Below are 18072 nucleotides of genomic sequence, written 5' to 3'. Positions count from 1 at the left end.
ATAACTTGTTGGATAGAACAAGTGGTTGTGTGTGACTGTTGGATAACTTGTTGAAAACTACTCACATAATATTAATGGACTTAGCTTAAGGGAGAAATACGTCTTTGAGAACCATTAACTAACTTTAGTGAGAGAATATATGATAAAATTTTGTATAGTTTTTTTTTTTTTTTTTAACAATAAAGTTGAGGATTGAATTTACGATTCCTACCATACTACTTAAATCTCTCATGTGAATTATGTATTGTGGTTATATATGCTTTCAAAAATTGGAATTGTGGTTGCTATGCTGGCCAGCTGATTCTGTTTAGCATTTTCCTAATACAATAATAAAATCAAATCTCCATAGATAAGGAAACAATAAAAAAACGCACTTTATAATTTATTTGACAGGGATTTAGTTTTAATTACTATATTAATTATTTAATATGATTAATGATTTGTAATTATTTGATTGGTTGTGTGTAATTATTAATGATTATAAGACAAACCCTAAAAAGAAAAAGCCTTCATCATCTTCTTCTTCTTCTTCTCACCTTTTCGGTTGTTGAATAAAATCTGAACAACAGCAGTAGCGTGAGAAAGGAAACCCAATTAGGTTGAATGGCGCCAGGCATTGAGAGCGACCTTCCAAACGACACCATCTCTTTTCTTCCACTCACGGAGGCAACAACCTCCGCTAAGAGGCAACGATCAACTATCTCTACCGGAATCCTAACATATGCGCCACTACCCACTCTTCCGATTGATCTTATAGTTGAAATTTTGTATATGTTACCAATGAAGTTTCTCCGTCAACTTCGATGCATTTGCAAGTCGTGGAATGCTCTAATCTCTGATCCCACATTTCGCATGGAATACGATCGCTTGTCAATCACGCACCACCTGATCAGGCTAAGCTTTAGGAGTACCCTAAAAATGTTCCTTTCTGATTTATCAACTTTGAGTTATGATGATACAGAAACACAACTCACTTACCCTAATCGTCTCAAAAATAAATACGGCACTCTTTTGTGTATGCTCTCTCGTGACGGCTTCCTTTGTTTTGTCACAAAAATATCTTATGTTATTTTGTGGAACCCTTCCATGAGAGCATTCAAGATATTGCCTCCTTTGAAAAATTTACGAGAAAGAAAATACATCTCTTCCTCGTATAGCTTTGGGTATGATCCTTTCATTGATGATTATAAGATTGTTGCTATTTATTTCTTTAAGGACAAAGTTGAAGTTAATATATATATATATACTATTGGAAAGTCTTGGAGAAGGATACAAGAATTCCCACGTTGTAGCTCCATTTGTGGACCGGGAGTTTTTGTGGATGGCACCGTTAATTGGTTGACATTTTATGATTCGAGTAGTACTTCTTGTGCTATTGTTTCTCTTGATTTGGAGAAAGAGTCGTATCAAACGCTTTCACAACCTGATTTGGAGAAGAATCATAATTGGACTTTGGGAGTGTTGGAGAATTGTTTGTGCATCTATGCAAGCAGCGATACTTTTTTCGATGTTTGGATTATGAAGGAGTACGGAAATAAAGAGTCTTGGACTAAACTACATCACATTCCTTGCATGAGGGGTCAGGATTTGTCCAGGACTTTATATATTTCTAAGGATGACCAAATTCTCATGGATTTTTATTATGACCCGGAAGAAAGTTTCAAATTGGAGTTAGTTGTTTATGATTGCAAAAAAAATACTTTCAAGGTACTCAAAGAGTTCGAAAATCAATAATCTCGATGAGCCAAAAAGTCTAGTTCACTTTTTTCTTCGAGATTGGCTTGGTGTTCAGTGTACCGCTTGTGTAGCCTATAACAAGCAAGGGATCGTTTTCTTGCTGGGTACAAGATCGAAAAGAATGCATTGGATGGATGCCCGGACATTGAGAAGGAAGGACGCTTTCAGAGGCGAAAGGCCATGGGGAGATGCTGTCTGTGATCCATGGATCTCCGATCGGGAAACCGTTTCCAAGCTCCGCGGCTAGTCTGCTCTCTTTGGACTTTTCAAAGGAGTCTGATTTCACCTTATTCTTAGTGTCAGATGTTGATGCTATGCTATGTCACTTGAGCATGAGGTTCAACTGCAACACATATATGGTTAATATTTTTATTTCTTATTTAATTTTTGCTTGTATTGTTGGATCATTGCCAATTAATGGTTGATGAAATATTCTAGTTGAAAAATTGTTTTTATTTTCAATTGTTTGTATGTTTGAGTTGTTGGTTCTTTCATCATGCATTGCATTTTAAATAATTCACAATTTGGTTGCGAAACATTAAGCTCTCAAACCAATTGAAATCAAAGATCTTCTATTCCACTATGGACTAATCAATTTTATCCCACCAATGGAATTTCTCTTAATCATATAACATTATAATTAAATCATCTCTTGGAAGCTCTTAAACTTCTTATATTCTTAATTCAAAATATTCACCACCTAAACTACTTGTCCTTAACTCGTTCAAAACATACCAGTCAATAAATTTTGATATTTCATTTTATTTTCTATCGTGAAAATATGATTACATCATTTAATGTAGAATAGTATTAAAAAATGTAGGAATGCTGAAGCCTGAAAGTGGAGATCAACTCATTCACATTTCACACTCCAACAATGCTTAACTTGCATCATTATCAATAATAATAATGATGGTGATATTTTAATTGCATTGAGAGAAGCTGGTTCACATTTACATGGTTTTTGGCATATCTTTTTTGTTATAGACTATGTAGATATATCAGTCCAAACTCCAAATGCAGAATCTGAATCAGAAATGTAAAGTTGGTATTTAACATGACTGGAAAAGATACAACTTGGATCCAACAATGGAAAAAACCGCATGCTAGTCATGGGGAGGCCAAAGAATTTGTCACTTCAAAAGAACAAATACTATAAATAACACACAGGCGCACATGTGCGCGTGCACACACACAAACGTAAGCCGACTAAAATGTAAGTATGCTAGCAGATGGGAAATGTTTTAAATAGATGGATCAATCACTATTTATCATTGTCTTAGAAATCTTGCAACCAACATTAAAACCCCAGCATTCAAAACCTTTCCAATATACACTTCTAAATTTTAAGGTTCAAAACACATTCATATTAGCTAGGACAGCAAAATTTATGCAGAGAAGTCTCAACTATAACTTGCAAATCTAATGGACTATTTGTTCAATCTATTAGTTCCTAGCTTGGCTCAACTACTTACATTCTCCTAAATTCATTTTTCCAATGCTCATACTCATACCCTTTCTTTAGTTCATTAATGAATAGACAATTTAGTTCTAAAGCTTTGCAAATGAAAACTATGCAGCAAAATAAAAATGAGACGAGCATAATTAATTTATGCAGAAACCAACCTCCTAATCTGAATAAAAGTAGATTCTATAGAAGTGTTGTAATTACACTCCATATCTAGAAGATAATTCGCAACATGGCTGTCTGTCTTAAATTAGCTGAGTATTTTTTTTGACACTTCTATACACTCATTGTGACCACTGTGATATTTCTCGAAACTATCCTAATTACCTTCATAAAGAACATCATGCATGATAATTTTGATTTGTTCACTTCATAATGTATTGTGCAAGATTTGAAGCCAGATATTATGAAATCCGTGCAAGATTTTGCATAACATCTATTTCTGGTCTTAGAAAATCAAAACACAAACCATCTAAAAACAAACAAAAAAATGAAAGGGAAACAACTTCTATCAAACAAATAAATGAAAAATGTGTAAAAAGAAAAATAAATGAAAAGAACTATAATTTCTCAAGTTGTAGATTCAATTGACCATAAATTAACAATTATCCATGAAGTATGTTAGTAACAAATAATCGGAACAAGTACAAAATAAATAACATAAATTAACATATAGGTTGCAGTTTAATCTCATGCCCAAGTGACATAGCACCACATGTAAATCCTAGCATTAAGACCACGGTGATAACAAACTCTCAACGCAAACTTCTGGGGGAATATCACTTGGATTATAAGCACTCCTTTTTTTAAACTTAAAGGTATCACTCCTTGGATCATAAACAATCAACTTCTTATACCAAGCTCCTATAGATTCAAGCAACACTTGATCATTCTTAAAAATATATATTGCCTTGGTCAAGGCATTAGACATCCTAGAAACGGTGAACAATTTAATCCAAGACTCTTTATTTCCATATTCCTTCATAAGCCAAACATCATGACCAGAAATCATACACAAGCAATCTTTCAATACACCCAAGCTCAATTTATTTACATTTACCTCTCCATAATCGGGCTGCAAAATCTCTTGATAAGACTCATTCCTCAAATCAAGTGAAACAATAAAACACGGGTTTTTCCTAGGCCAAACTTTAGAAGCCAACCAGTTAATCGTGCCACTCACAAATTTTCCCGATAGCTCAACAGGGATACCGCCAAAAGGAAACTCGTGAATGCTTGTCCAAAAATTGGTACCCAAAGTATGAACCTTAACTTCAGTTTTGTCAACAAGATTACCACTACTATCAGGTACACAAAACACTAAAACAACCACCACCTTGTAATTATCACTAATAGGATCATAGCCAAAGCTTGACGACATCCTACAGTGACTAATCAAATCAGGCTTTTGAAAAGGGGGCAATTCCTTGAATTTTCTAATGGAAGGATTCCACAATAGAACAAAGCATTCATCATAATAATTGGCAAGACAAAGGATGCCATTGCAAGAACCAACAATGTAATATGAATTGTTTGGAGTATGGTTGATAGGATGATACTCGAATTGGATGACGTTAGTGGACAATGTGGAGAAAACAGATCGGAGTGGGTAAGAACTGAAAATGTACTTCTTGGCAAAATTGGAGTAGCTTACGAAGTGGAGGCGGCGCGTGGTTGACATGTGAAGGTGCTTCTTGGCGAAATTGGGATCAGAGATTAGAGAATTCCACGACTTGCAAACACATCGAAGTTGAAGGAGTAACTTCACTGGAAGCCTACAGAATATTTCTGAAATGAGATCCAAAGGAAGAGTGGGAAGTGGCAGCACCTGAAGCGACTCGTTGGAAGAGAGTGTGGGCGGCGGTGATGTTATGGTTAAAATTGAGAGCTGCTTGTTGATGGCAGTTATGTCCTCACCTCGATCCTGAATTAAATGAAAATAGTTATATGTTAAAAGTTATTTTGAAAACAAATGCAAGAACAAGAATTTGGACAATACATTACCACTTCATCCCAAAGTTGACAAGCCACATGGTCCGCATATGTCTTAAGAATAGGAGTGTCAACGGGACCACCGGAAAAGCCATCTACATCTGCATCATCAGCCCCTACATCCTGAACAGCCTTCAAAATGGCCTCCTTTAAATCTTGATATGGCTCCCCCACAACTTGCTGCTCTGAAGAAGTAGCACGTCTGTAGCCACGTCGACGTGCAGACGCAGTCGGCCTAACACGCTCTTCTTTCTTAGTAGTCGATATTCGCACCATACCTGCACATTAAGTTAAGGAAAATCAGAAAAGGCAGCTACACATGTGTGACGTAGTTAACCTGAGTTTACACAATTCTATTTTTATTTTTGTGTGAATGTAAACTGACTTTACATATGCCTACTTGATTATTTTTTTTAAGACTCGGTATCTGATCCAAAGACAGACTAATCCGAGGGACATCAATCCCGCCTTCCACCAACGGGCCCAATTGAAGGCAGAGCAAAAACTTTGTATGGACTAACCCAACACAACAAAGTGACAGTGGAACGATTTGAATCTGAAACCTCGAGAGAAACACACTCTAAGGTCTCAAATCTTAACCGTCATGCCAATCCGTGTGGATTATATCTATTTGCAGTGAAATATTGTAAGGAAGGCTATGTGATTTGAATTTTCACATTCACCCATGTGACAACAACAAATTTTTTTTTACAAAAAACTAAAAAAATATAACTTTCCAACTCAAAATCGAACACATAATCAGAAATAATCAACAAAACATAGTATAAAATCGCATAAATTTCAGTACCAAAAAAAAAAATCGCAAAAATTGAACTCAAATCGCAAAACAAAAAAACCAATGCACGGAAATGAGGAGTTACAGATTGTTTACCTTTCAAAATGGAGAAAGCTTGATATACGAAAATGGGGTGAAATGGTTGCAGAGTTCGGGTTTCAGACAATAACAACAAGATAAGGAGATGGACATTGCAAAATTTAAGGGCAAACGGTCAAAATTAGGGTTGCAATATTCTTTTTTTCAATATTTTAAAAGAAAAAAAAAGAAGAGATTTTTATGATTTTTATTTTTTTTAGCTTTTACCGATGGTTTAATCTAGATTTTTTTTTTTTTAAGTAAATAAGCTTATAGCATTTCATTAAGGTTTTTTCTTCTCTACCCTCACATAAATTGAGGGCATATGCCCTATGCTGATGTGGCATGAGGTGTCACCAATCAAATTCAACCACATGTATTTAAATCAAATATAATTAATTTATTACCACAAAGTAATTTTATTTTAAATTAATTATATTTTAAGTATTATATTTTATAAATTTACATTTTGGTCATTGCTTCTAATTTGTTTGTTTGCCTTCTTCTTCCATCTCTATTATGACGTAGTACACACTGAATCCTCAAATCCATTTGCAGAGAAATTGCAGAGAAACACAAAATTCATTCCTTCTGGTTTTCCATTGAATCCTCAAAATCCCTCTTTGATGCATTCCTTCTGGTTTTCCCTTGAATCCTCAATTCCCAGTACCGCGTTGCGCCGTCACGCTCCACCTATTGTGCCTTCGTTGTTCTCGTGAGATCAACTCTTCACGCGACGCTTCTCTTCTCCAACCGAACAACAACAGGTCTCTCTCTCTCTCTCTCTCTCTCTCTCTCTCTATCTATATAATTTGGAGTTCCGATCAACTCTTGAAGCACGATAGTTAGGGTTAAAACTAAATAATTTGGAGTTTTTTCTTCTGATTCTAATTATATTTAATTGATTGATTGATAATGCAATTGAAACTATAAATAATTGATTTGTGTTATTAAATCAATGTTAGGGTTTTTGATTTGTAATTGCTATTTGAATTGTTAAAGTTGTGTTAATGTGTTTGATATAGGGATTTAGAGTGTTTCTTTTTCCTGCTGTTCAGTTTGTGTGATTGAATAATTGTTGAATGATTGAATAATATGAATTTGTTGCCTGCGTTTTTTGTATCTTCCTGGTTTGCCTTTCTCTCATAGCGCGTTTTTGTTCTAGCTCCTTGGTTTAGCAGTTTGTTGGTGGAAGTGTCTGCTATTGTTTATTTTGTGTAGCTGTGATTCCTTGTCTCTAGCTAGGATCATTTTCTGCTTTAAGTGACCTGGTTGTGTACCTAGGAGTGCTTGTTTCTTTTAGTACTTTTGATCTGTTGGCCGTTAGCACTTCGTGTGCTTTGTGTGTGCCTTAATAAAATCTAATGCTTAAATCACTTAGCTAACCAATAACCACTAAAATCCACTCTTCTTTTTTTGTCTTCAAAACAAACTTATTAATATTATTTAACTTCTTTGTAAAGTGAAAGAAAAAAAAATCAAATATTGGGCTTACCATTCCCAAAAAGAGATTCATCAATGATTCAATTGTTGCTAGTAGTGTTGTTGCTTTCTTTATTCATGCGTGATGAAATTGCAGCTGCAACAATAAGCCTAAACTTAGGATCTGATGCAATTGCAGTCACATTGTTGTTGCTATTATTACTTTCTTGATCACCCTTTCCAACTCCTATCATGGAATTGCAGTCAATTTGCTATTATTACTTTGTTGAGTTGTGTAACCATAATCTGAATTAGGATTGCTTGAATCTAGTAACATAAATGAAGTTGCTGCTAGTGTTGTTGATGCCATAGCTGGTATAATCAATATAGTAACTTGTGTCTATAACAATTTTTTGTTTGTTTTGTAGGCTATAATTTAAAAATGTCTACATATAGTGAAACAACGGTGCATCTAGAATGTGATACAGATGATTTGTTACTCGTGTTTTTACCAGGATGTTAGTGCATCTTTATCCAAGAAGTATCCTGAATTATACATGGAGGGAATAAAAAATGTCTTCTTCAAATGGAAAGTTGTGGCTATATGGGCCTTTTTTTTCTGTGTACCAGTCTCTAATATTCTTCTATTTTGTGAGTACTTCAAATTTAAGTGCTAAAAACTCGGCAGGAAAGATATTTGGACTCTGGGATGTCAGTACAATTGCCTTCACTTGTGTTGTAGTAACCGTCAACTTGAGATTACTTATGATCTGTAATTCAATCACAAGATGGCACTACATTAGTGTTGGTGGAAGCATATTAGATTGGTTTGTTTTTATTTTTACATATTCAGGGATTACCACTACATATGATCGACAGGGCTAGCATGAGATCACGACCCAAGACTGAGCAGCAAAAATAATTTGGTGTAGAATAATTGTACATTACATAGTTTTGGTTTTCCATTGAGAGCCAGCCATAGGAATTCTGTAAAATTAGAATGTACCATATTAATTATATATGGTCATTTTCACGTTACATAATTGTGTTTTGATTTATCTTTTTGAGGAATTAGAGCAGGTTTTCAGGATTTTCAGATGTACATTTTCAGATGTACATTTCACGCCATTTGAATTGTCTGAAAATCCGTCCGTAAACAACATTCATTATAACCATATCTAGTACATCATATCTTGAATCAAAAGCAAAACCATGATACCTCTTAAAATTTTGAACATAATATCTGGTACATCATATGCAAATTGAAGATAAAACTAAATAGAAGCACAACCAAATAAAGCGAAAATAATCGGTAGTCTCAGAAAATTATATAACAAGTACAAAAAACTTGAAAGAAAGTCTGAGTTCTAAAATAAGATATCTCTAGAAAATGAAACTACTTTGCTTTATGTTTGCACTTCAACGAATTGTTCAAGATCAATTTCCTTTCTTTATTGTAAGGATGCATTATCAATTGCAGTGCAGTTTGTAGTCTTGAGCCTTCATCCACCTGTTAGCACAATAATGGAAAAGTCAATAGTGTCCATTTCATATAATGTGATGAAACTGAACTATATTGAGAAAAAATAAAAAAAAATTCATACTTTAATCTTGTATCCATCAGTTCCCTTTTGCGTCATCCATTTAATCACCCAAATCGCACAATCATTCCTAAACATAATACAAATTTATCGGTACAAGCTAAGCAAATAAAACAAAATTAATAAACAAAAATATTGGTATCTTACGAGTCTTGTCCTTGACTTCCATAGCCGCTTGGAGCGGCAATTTTAAACTCGGATATTTTTGGTCCACGAGTAGTTTGGAGATCATAGAAAGAGGGATCCATCAACCATTCTTCCATAAACCGACTCTACAAAACATGATTTTTATTTTTAGTGATTTCCCATAAAGGTTGACATTAAAAGATTAAAACTATAAAAACACAGTATTTTTCGTACCAATTTTTTTATAGCTGACTTGCGCTTGTCAACGGTTGTCGGACTTTGATATGAGTCTAGATAGACTAATTCTTTTGTATCAACATCAATTACGAGAAGGAACCAATGAAAATTTTCCTTATCATGTATTGGTACAAATATCTAATTATAATCAAAATATTAGTTTCGTAGTTAGGGAGATAAAATTGAATTTGTAAGTGTTATGTATACATGACAATTACCTTTGAAATAAAATCAGCATTCCCCATAAACCTTTTTCGATATCCCTTCATCATGCTTTCTTTTGGAGAATCCGTTGTTAACACGAATTGCTAAAGAGAATTGCTAAAGAGATGTCACAGAATGTGATTCGTCATTTTGTTTTCGTTTTTTTTGGTTGTCCATATCGGAAAAAAATTGAAAACAAAATAGTTTGCAGAAGACAGAATGAAATTAAGAGAATGCAATCAAGAAAATTGATCCACTTATTTAGCCATTGACTTAAAAGAATTTGATTGATGATTGTTGACTAAAAAGGAATATAATTAAATAATGATTACCATATTATTGTTGATTCAAATTAATTCAATAATTATTAATAAATAAAAAAGATTTTTTTTCCTTTCCAAAAAAGGAAATAGAGAACGTTTGAAACTTTTGATGACAAATTTTTTTTTTTTTTAGCATATTGTTACTTTTTAATATGTTTGTTGATTGGTAGGGATGACAATGGGTAGGGTATGGGTAGGGTACTATAGTACCCATCCCCATACCCGCAGATTGAAAAAATACTCGTACCCATCCCCATACCCGCGTGGGTAACAACTTTTGCCCCCGTCCCCATACCCTATGGGTACCTAGGTACCCATACCCGTACCCGTTACCCGCATTTTTACTAAAAATAAATTGATCAATTATAAAATATCATATAATTTTTGCGGGTTTTTACCCTACCCGTTGTGGGTAATTTTTGCGGGTACCCTCTAGGTATGGGTCAAATTGCCATCCCTATTGATTGGCAATGTTTTAAAATATTTTTTAATTTTATTTATTTAGTTTTAAATTTATTGGTTAAAATTTTTAGAGATTAAAAATTTGTTGAACCATCTATAAAAATATATTTATTTAACTTTTGAACTTGTTTAGGGTTTAGGGTTTAGCTGATCACAAGTAATAATATAAATAGTTCATTTGAACTAAAAGAAAGTTCGGACCATCGTCGAACTTGTTTAAGAAAGTTCATTTGAACTAAAAGAAAGTGCGGTCTACCTGAAATTTACCCGATCAAAATGAAAAGGTTCGACTATTTTAGGAAGATTAACTAACTCTCGAACTTGTTTAGGGTTTAGCTGACCACACGTAACAATATAAATAGTTCATTTGAACTAAAAGAAAGTTCGGACCATCGTCGAACTTGTTTAAGAAAGTTCATTTGAACTAAAAGAAAGTGCGGTCTACCTGAAATTTACCCGATCAAAATGAAAATGTTCGACTATTTCAGGAAGATTAACTAACTCTCGAACTTGTTTAGGGTTTAGCTGATCACAAGTAATAATATAAATAGTTCATTTGAACTAAAAGAAAGTTCGGACCATCGTCGAACTTGTTTAAGAAAGTTCATTTGAACTAAAAGAAAGTGCGGTCTACCTGAAATTTACCCGATCAAAATGAAAAGGTTCGACTATTTCAGGAAGATTAACTAACTCTCGAACTTGTTTAGGGTTTAGCTGACCACACGTAACAATATAAATAGTTCATTTGAACTAAAAGAAAGTTCGGACCATCGTCGAACTTGTTTAAGAAAGTTCATTTGAACTAAAAGAAAGTGCGGTCTACCTGAAATTTACCCGATCAAAATGAAAAGGTTCGACTATTTTAGGAAGATTAACTAACTCTCGAACTTGTTTAGGGTTTAGCTGACCACACGTAACAATATAAATAGTTCATTTGAACTAAAAGAAAGTTCGGACCATCGTCGAACTTGTTTAAGAAAGTTCATTTGAACTAAAAGAAAGTGCGGTCTACCTGAAATTTACCCGATCAAAATGAAAAGGTTCGACTATTTCAGGAAGATTAACTAACTCTCGAACTTGTTTAAGGTTTAGCTGACCACACGTAACAATATAAATAGTTCATTTGAACTAAAAGAAAGGTAATTACTTAACCTAATTTTGGTTGATCGTACTAATTTGTTTTGTTGTTATTTTTGTTACTATAGATTGCTCTGTTTTGTTTATATTTTTAACCAGATAATTTATTTTTTTTTGTATTTATGTTATATTTTTTTCTTGTATTTTATCTTATATTGTTTCTATATAAATTCTTTCTTAGAAACAAAAGAGGAATAATCTATCCATAATTTTTTTTTTGTATTTATCTTATATCTTATATTCTTTTTTTAGATGATATGCTTAAAAATAGGAACAAATAGATAGAAACAAAATAGAACATTTTATCCATAAAAATAGGAAAAAAATTATAGAAAGTTTAGTCAATAAAAAAAATTATAGAATAAAAAAAAATACTCTATAAAAAAATGTAAACAATATTTTTCATCAAAAAGATAAAAGAAACATAAACAATTTTTTTTATAAACAAAAAATAAAAGTCAATAGACCCATGTGAAAGCACGGATATTTAAAATAGTTTTTTAATAAGGATAAATTAATAAATTTAGTGGTAATCGATATTAATATATTAGTAATAGATGTACAAATAAAATTGTATATTTAAATTAGAGATTTTGTTTTTCCTTTGTTGTTTATTTTTTCGAGCTATAACATTGATATTTCTTTTTTTTTTACTATTAACATTGATATTTTTATGTACCAAAAAAAAACATTGATATTTTTTTTTACTCAATAACATTGATATTTTTTGTTTTTGTATTCAATAACATTGATATTTTAGAATCAATATATAACGTATAAAAACAAGCATTCAATGATCAAATTAATTCTAACAAGCATTCAATCAGCAATCAATATATAACGTATAAAAACAAGCATTCAATGATCAAAAGCAACGACGTCGCCAAAACACTCATAGTCAAACCTACTGGTAGCATCTGCCCAAAAAATATTTTCTAGGCGTCCATCATCTGTAAAACTAAACTCTGAAAAAAATGATGCATCACCATCAGCCTTACCCTGGAAATAAAGCCATTAACAACTTGTTTATCCGCCTCAGTCAATTTACGATAGTTAGGAATCAAATGAACAAAACGTTCAGGAGTTAAATCATGGTTGTGAGTAGGGTTGAAAACAGAAACTCTAAATTTTTTACAATCAACATCATAGAGTAGTCGAAGTTTCGCTTCACAACCAGTTCGAGTAGTTGGCCTCATATTACCAGTGCTAGTACCCGCTTTATTGCAAAGTAATTGACGCATATAAATCTTCTTTTCACGATCACGTTTTACATCATCCTTTCTTACAGCAAACCCATGGAAATGTGCATACAATTTGTAAAATGATGTAGCTTCTGTCTCTGTGCTGAATTCCATACCCCTTATATCATCATCTGTCAAATCACTGATACATTTGTAATCATTGGAGTTCTCATTCCCTTGCTGACTGCACAAGTCATTACCGCTATTAATTTCTACTTCATCATCTGTATCACATTCTAGATGCACCGTTGTTTCACTATATGTAGACATTTTTAAATTATAGCCTACAAAACAAACAAAAAATTGTTATAGACACAAGTTACTATATTGATTATACCAGCTATGGCATCAACAACACCAGCAGCAACTTCATTTATGTTACTAGATTCAAGCAATCCTAATTCAGATTATGGTTACACAACTCAACAAAGTAATAATAGCAAGGGATATATAGTAAGTTAGTAACCCTAACCCAGATTATGGCCATCAAGGTTGGTCTGATTTGGGAGAGTGAGATATAGGAGCAGGGTTAAAATCCCACTCGCCACAAACATCTAACAAATCTGACAATTTACTAACATTTGCCGTTCCAAACCAAATCAATTATTTATAGTTTCAATTGCATTATCAATCAATCAATTAAATATAATTAGATTCAGATGAAAAAAACTCCAAATTATTAAGAAATCCTAACTATCGTGCTTCAAAAACAACAAAGAGAAAAGCGAGAGAAGAGAGGGAGAGGGAGAGAGAGAGAGAGAGAGTTACGTGTTATTGTTCAGTCGGAGAAGAGAAAAGCGTCGCACACGTGAAGAGTTGATCTCACGAGAACAACGACGGCGAGCGTGAGAGCGTGACGGCGTGACGGCGTGACGGTGACACTCGAAGAGGAATTTTGTGATTCTCTCTAACAAAACAGAGGAAGAACATGTGGTTGAAGGACCAAAATCTTTTGTGATTTTGTGATTTTGTAAATGCAGAAGGACCAAAATCTAAATTAATAGAATATAACACTTAAATTATAATTAATTTAAAAATAAAATAGCTAAAATTACTTTGTGGTAAAAAATTAGTTATATTTAATTTAAATACATGTGGTTGAATTTGATTGGTGACACCTCATGCCACATCAGCATAGGGCATATGCCCTCAATTTATGTGAGGGTAGAGAAGTAGTCACCTTTCATTAATTAATAAGCGTGTAATACAATTTGATATATCAACCAAAATTTGGGGACTAGCTATATATGTGGCCGCCTTTGCTAATCAATGAGCAACCTCATTTGCTTGTCTCCGAATAAACTCAACACTGGAGTTATTATAAAAAAGAGAGAAAAGTCTTCTACAATGAGCAATAATCTCACCGAATTCGGTAACATCCTTTTTATTTGAATGAAAGTTGTCCACCACTAACTTGGAATCCAACTCAAAATCTACCGGGCCTAGATTCAAACCATATACCCACTTGAGTGCCAATAGTAAACCAAGCGCTTCACCGGTCCTAACATCACATATAGGTGAGTATTGATCATATTTAGCTGACACATAAATTCCGAATTCATCACGAATACAAATTTCGATGCCAACTCGATTAAGAGTAGGAGAGAATGAGGCATCAATGTTATACTTACTAGGTTTCTTCCATTTGTGTTCCCTATCCACATGCCTTTCCTTCATTTCTCCTCCTATGATATGAACAGGGCGCCAATCATTTAAGTTAGTAACAACACGTGAAAAAACAGCACTTTGCAAGTCTGTAATCATGTTGGAAGTCAGTTTTTTTTTCTTTTACCACAAGTTTAATTTGATTCAGGGTCAATTCTGACATCAAGTGATTTCAGCCCCCTCCCGATCGCAGTTGCGGCGATCGAACCGTGGTCCTCCCTACTAAGTTTAGCGTCAATCACCACTGAATCAACTAACGATTGATAGTCAAAAATCAGTTCTAACATTAAGTAACTTCTAAAATAAATACAATAGTTTTTAAGAAGATTTAATTTGCATACATCGGGTTTACTTGAGAACGGATTCCTTCTCGTAAAGTTTCTTACAGGATATTGTCAACATCTATTTATTTAAAAATATATATAATTGTGAGAAAAAATTAATTTCCTAACTTTAAAACAAACATGGAAACCCATTTTTGTAACTTCCATATTCATGGGAATCATTTTTATAACATTGAAACAAACACCCCTAAGTGACAATGGCCCTGATGTTTAAGTGGTTTTTTTTTTTTACACTTCTAGAACATTGCAAATCTGTATAATCTTTATTAATTAAGATCCACTTGCATGATAAAATTGTATATCTTCAGTTCATTCATTTTGAAATTCGTGCATCTCATCGCAAATATTTCAACAAAACTTCTCAATCTTATTATTTTTTATCTTATAAAATAAAACCAAAAAATATATAATCCAACGCATGATTGAGAACTACATCAAAACCAAATAATATAAATGGAATGTATATAGGTTGCCATTAGATCTCAATCTCATGCTCAAGCAACATAGCAATACATCCATGTCTTAGAATTAAAAACAAGGTGATATCAAACTCTCAACGTAGACTTCTGGGGTACTTTCAAATTCGGTAAACTTAAAAATGTTATTCTTAAAATCGTAAACAATCGACTTCCTCATCGAAGTCTCATCCTCTATATACTCCAGCAACACTTGGTGATCCTCAAAGATATTTACTACTTTGGTAAAGCCATAGGATGAACGAGGATCTTGAATGTAAGGAATAGTGAACAATTTAGTCCAAGAATCTTTATTTCCATATTCTTTCATAAGCCAAACATCGTCACCGCAAATCAAGCACAAACAATCCCTCAACACACCCAAATGCCAATAACATACTTCTTGATTTTCATAATTAGGCGGCAAAATTTCTTGATAAGACTCATTCCTTAAATTACAAGAAACAATTGTACGTTTACTACTTGAAACTTTAGAAACCAACCAATTAATTGCACCACCCACAAAATGTCCTGATTTGTCAATAGGAAGAACATCACAAGGGAACTCTTGAATGTTTTTCCAAATATTAGTCCCCAAAACATGAATCTTCACTTCCATTTTTTCGACATGATTATCATCATGTATATAGTAGCATAAAACAACCACCTTGTAATTATCAGTAAGATAATCAAAGCCAAAGCCATATGTCATATGCCCATGATACAAATTTTGTTGTTTTTGAAAAGGGGGCAATTCCTTAATTTTTTCAATAAAAGGATTCCACAATATAATGAAGCCTTCAACATCATCGGCAAGACAAAGGATGCCATTACAACAGCCAACGACATAATAATCCGAAGTGTTTGGATTATAATTTCCATCGTAATTATGCGGAGGAAACTCGAGTCGCGTAAAGTTAACCGATATGTTAGTGAAAATAGGGTGGAGTGGGTAGGACGTGAAAATGTATTTGTCTAAGGGGTCAGAGTAGCTTAGATAGTAGAGGTGGCGCGTGGTTGACAAGCTAAGGTGCTTTTTAGCGAATTTGGGATCGGAGATTAGAGACTTCCATGACTTACAGACACACCGGAGTTGTAGCAAGAGCTTTACGGGTAGTCTACAAAAAATTTCTTCAATGAGATCTAATGGAAGAATGGGAAGAAGCGAGTCATCGAAATAGAGTGAGGCTAGCGTTATGATCGGGACGAGGTTGACAACAGAAATTTTTTCCATCATTGATTGAGAAGAATGGGTGTCGTTGATCACTCGTCTCGCTCGATATGAATATGTTCCGGTCTTTCAAAATGAACAACTTTTTATAAATAAAATAAAAAATATCCGGTCAATATTCGTCTTATTTTCAAATCAAAATTTACTAAATTTACTTTCTTAAAATTAATTTTGACTGGGTTGTTTTTAAAGTTAACATAAAATACTAATTTAAATTATTTATATGATTTACCAAAATAAATAAAGTTGAATTGTGTTTTTTTTTAAAAAACATATATATATTTTTTACCTTTTTATACAACTCTTAGTATACTTTCTAATTGAAATATAAGTAAATATATATTCTTGAAATATTTTTTTGACTGACTTTAAAAAAGTTAGTCAAATGTTTAGAAGATTTACTAACATAAATGAATGTGGTGAATCAAAATTTGAATCTCAGTTAAAGAACTTAAGAAAAACAAAGAAAACAATGAAGAGAATGAAAAAAATATAAAGAATGACTTTCGTGTTTTAAAGTTTGATTGTTAAAAACACTCAATTTCTCCAATCCAGTATCTCTTAAAAAATTCTATACGGATCCCACAAATAACTCTACATCTTTATAAAAGGATCCCACAAAATCGTTTAGGTACTATGAGAGAGAGATTGCTTATTTGAAAAGCGGTACCTATTTAGTACTAAAATGTGTTTTGTTCTAATGGTAGTACCTAATAGGTATCATTTCTTATTGAAATAGGTACTATCATTGGAGATCGTTTAAGCATGAAAGATGAAAAGGTTTTTTTAAAACATAATCCAACTTAATACTGAAAAACTTTTCATCTTTCACCAATCACCAATCACATTCTTAACACCATGAAGTGTACTTACCCCAAACTTAATACAACAATAACTATGGTCCTTCAAACTCAAATGATTCATAAGATATGGTCTTTCAAACTCCAATCATTCATTTCACTCTCACATTCTTTAATTCTATTGCACGTTCCCTCACTTTAATTCTATTTGAACTATAAGACACTAAGATGTTAGATGTTCATGACAAATTTCAAGTCTTTGTAATATGGAAACTTAAACCAAAGCTCTGTCATGTTCTTATTAGAACATGAGTGGCAGCCCAATATAGTGTCAATCACTATCTCATGGTAGATTTCAGATTTAACAAACCATTTTGTAGTTGAAATAATAATGTAATCAAACAAATTTAATATATAGGAAAATAACAATTTCTAAAGCTGCAAAATTGATCGATCCCATTATTAGAAGTTTTGTTTAACATGTATAAATGAGACAAGTCTTTTATTATGCACAACCTTATTTTCATCATTGAAAGAATAATATGTCACCTCTAATTTGATTAAATTGTGAGACTTATCAACCCGTTAAAATAAATATGTACATGGTGAAGGGTCTGTTACTTAATTGTTCTTTGTTTATAATGTATTTAAAATAAATTACATCTAAAAAAATCGAAAGAAAGCTTCATAAAAGGTACTTATGATTAGGGACCCCCTACCCGGCTACCCCTAGAGTAATTATTAACATCAATT

The 18072-nt window shown here is 33.0% G+C and overlaps 5 protein-coding genes and 1 long non-coding RNA gene across 6 annotated transcripts; 2 read left to right on the top strand and 4 right to left on the bottom strand.

The window, feature by feature from the left end:
- Window positions 1-603: 603 nt before the first annotated feature.
- Window positions 604-1989, top strand: LOC123915423 (F-box/kelch-repeat protein At3g23880-like). Its single transcript, XM_045966535.1, has one exon. The coding sequence runs from the start codon at window positions 604-606 to the stop codon at window positions 1732-1734; it is 1131 nt and encodes a 376-aa protein (XP_045822491.1). The 3' UTR covers window positions 1735-1989.
- A 1782-nt stretch (window positions 1990-3771) lies between these two features.
- Window positions 3772-6215, bottom strand: LOC123916344 (F-box/kelch-repeat protein At3g23880-like). Its single transcript, XM_045967782.1, has 3 exons — window positions 6090-6215; window positions 5210-5475; window positions 3772-5129 (listed from the first exon to the last, which is right to left on the bottom strand). The coding sequence occupies exons 2-3, from the start codon at window positions 5471-5473 to the stop codon at window positions 3936-3938; spliced, it is 1458 nt and encodes a 485-aa protein (XP_045823738.1). The 5' UTR covers window positions 5474-5475; window positions 6090-6215; the 3' UTR covers window positions 3772-3935.
- A 340-nt stretch (window positions 6216-6555) lies between these two features.
- On the top strand, window positions 6556-8591 carry LOC123917900. The gene is made up of 2 exons (XR_006812603.1): window positions 6556-6838; window positions 7922-8591. It is a non-coding gene; the product is annotated as an uncharacterized LOC123917900 (long non-coding RNA).
- A 95-nt stretch (window positions 8592-8686) lies between these two features.
- LOC123917899 lies at window positions 8687-9776 on the bottom strand. The gene is made up of 5 exons (XM_045969811.1): window positions 9676-9776; window positions 9455-9595; window positions 9242-9366; window positions 9098-9164; window positions 8687-9003 (listed from the first exon to the last, which is right to left on the bottom strand). The coding sequence occupies exons 1-5, from the start codon at window positions 9727-9729 to the stop codon at window positions 8890-8892; spliced, it is 501 nt and encodes a 166-aa protein (XP_045825767.1). The 5' UTR covers window positions 9730-9776; the 3' UTR covers window positions 8687-8889.
- Window positions 9777-12518: 2742 nt separating this feature from the next.
- On the bottom strand, window positions 12519-13789 carry LOC123915422 (protein FAR1-RELATED SEQUENCE 5-like). The gene is made up of 2 exons (XM_045966534.1): window positions 13593-13789; window positions 12519-13108 (listed from the first exon to the last, which is right to left on the bottom strand). Exon 2 carries the CDS (start codon window positions 13092-13094, stop codon window positions 12519-12521), a length of 576 nt encoding a protein of 191 aa, XP_045822490.1. The 5' UTR covers window positions 13095-13108; window positions 13593-13789.
- A 1572-nt stretch (window positions 13790-15361) lies between these two features.
- Window positions 15362-16522, bottom strand: LOC123915421 (F-box/kelch-repeat protein At3g23880-like). The gene has a single exon (XM_045966533.1). The coding sequence runs from the start codon at window positions 16520-16522 to the stop codon at window positions 15362-15364; it is 1161 nt and encodes a 386-aa protein (XP_045822489.1).
- Between the last annotated feature and the right edge of the window lie 1550 nt (window positions 16523-18072).

The sequence above is a fragment of the Trifolium pratense genome, linkage group LG3 (assembly GCF_020283565.1).
Source record: "Trifolium pratense cultivar HEN17-A07 linkage group LG3, ARS_RC_1.1, whole genome shotgun sequence".
In the NCBI taxonomy this organism is placed as follows: Eukaryota; Viridiplantae; Streptophyta; class Magnoliopsida; order Fabales; family Fabaceae; genus Trifolium; species Trifolium pratense.
The sequence above is the reverse complement of the archived record's forward strand: the minus strand, read 5'-3'. Positions and strand labels throughout refer to the sequence as shown.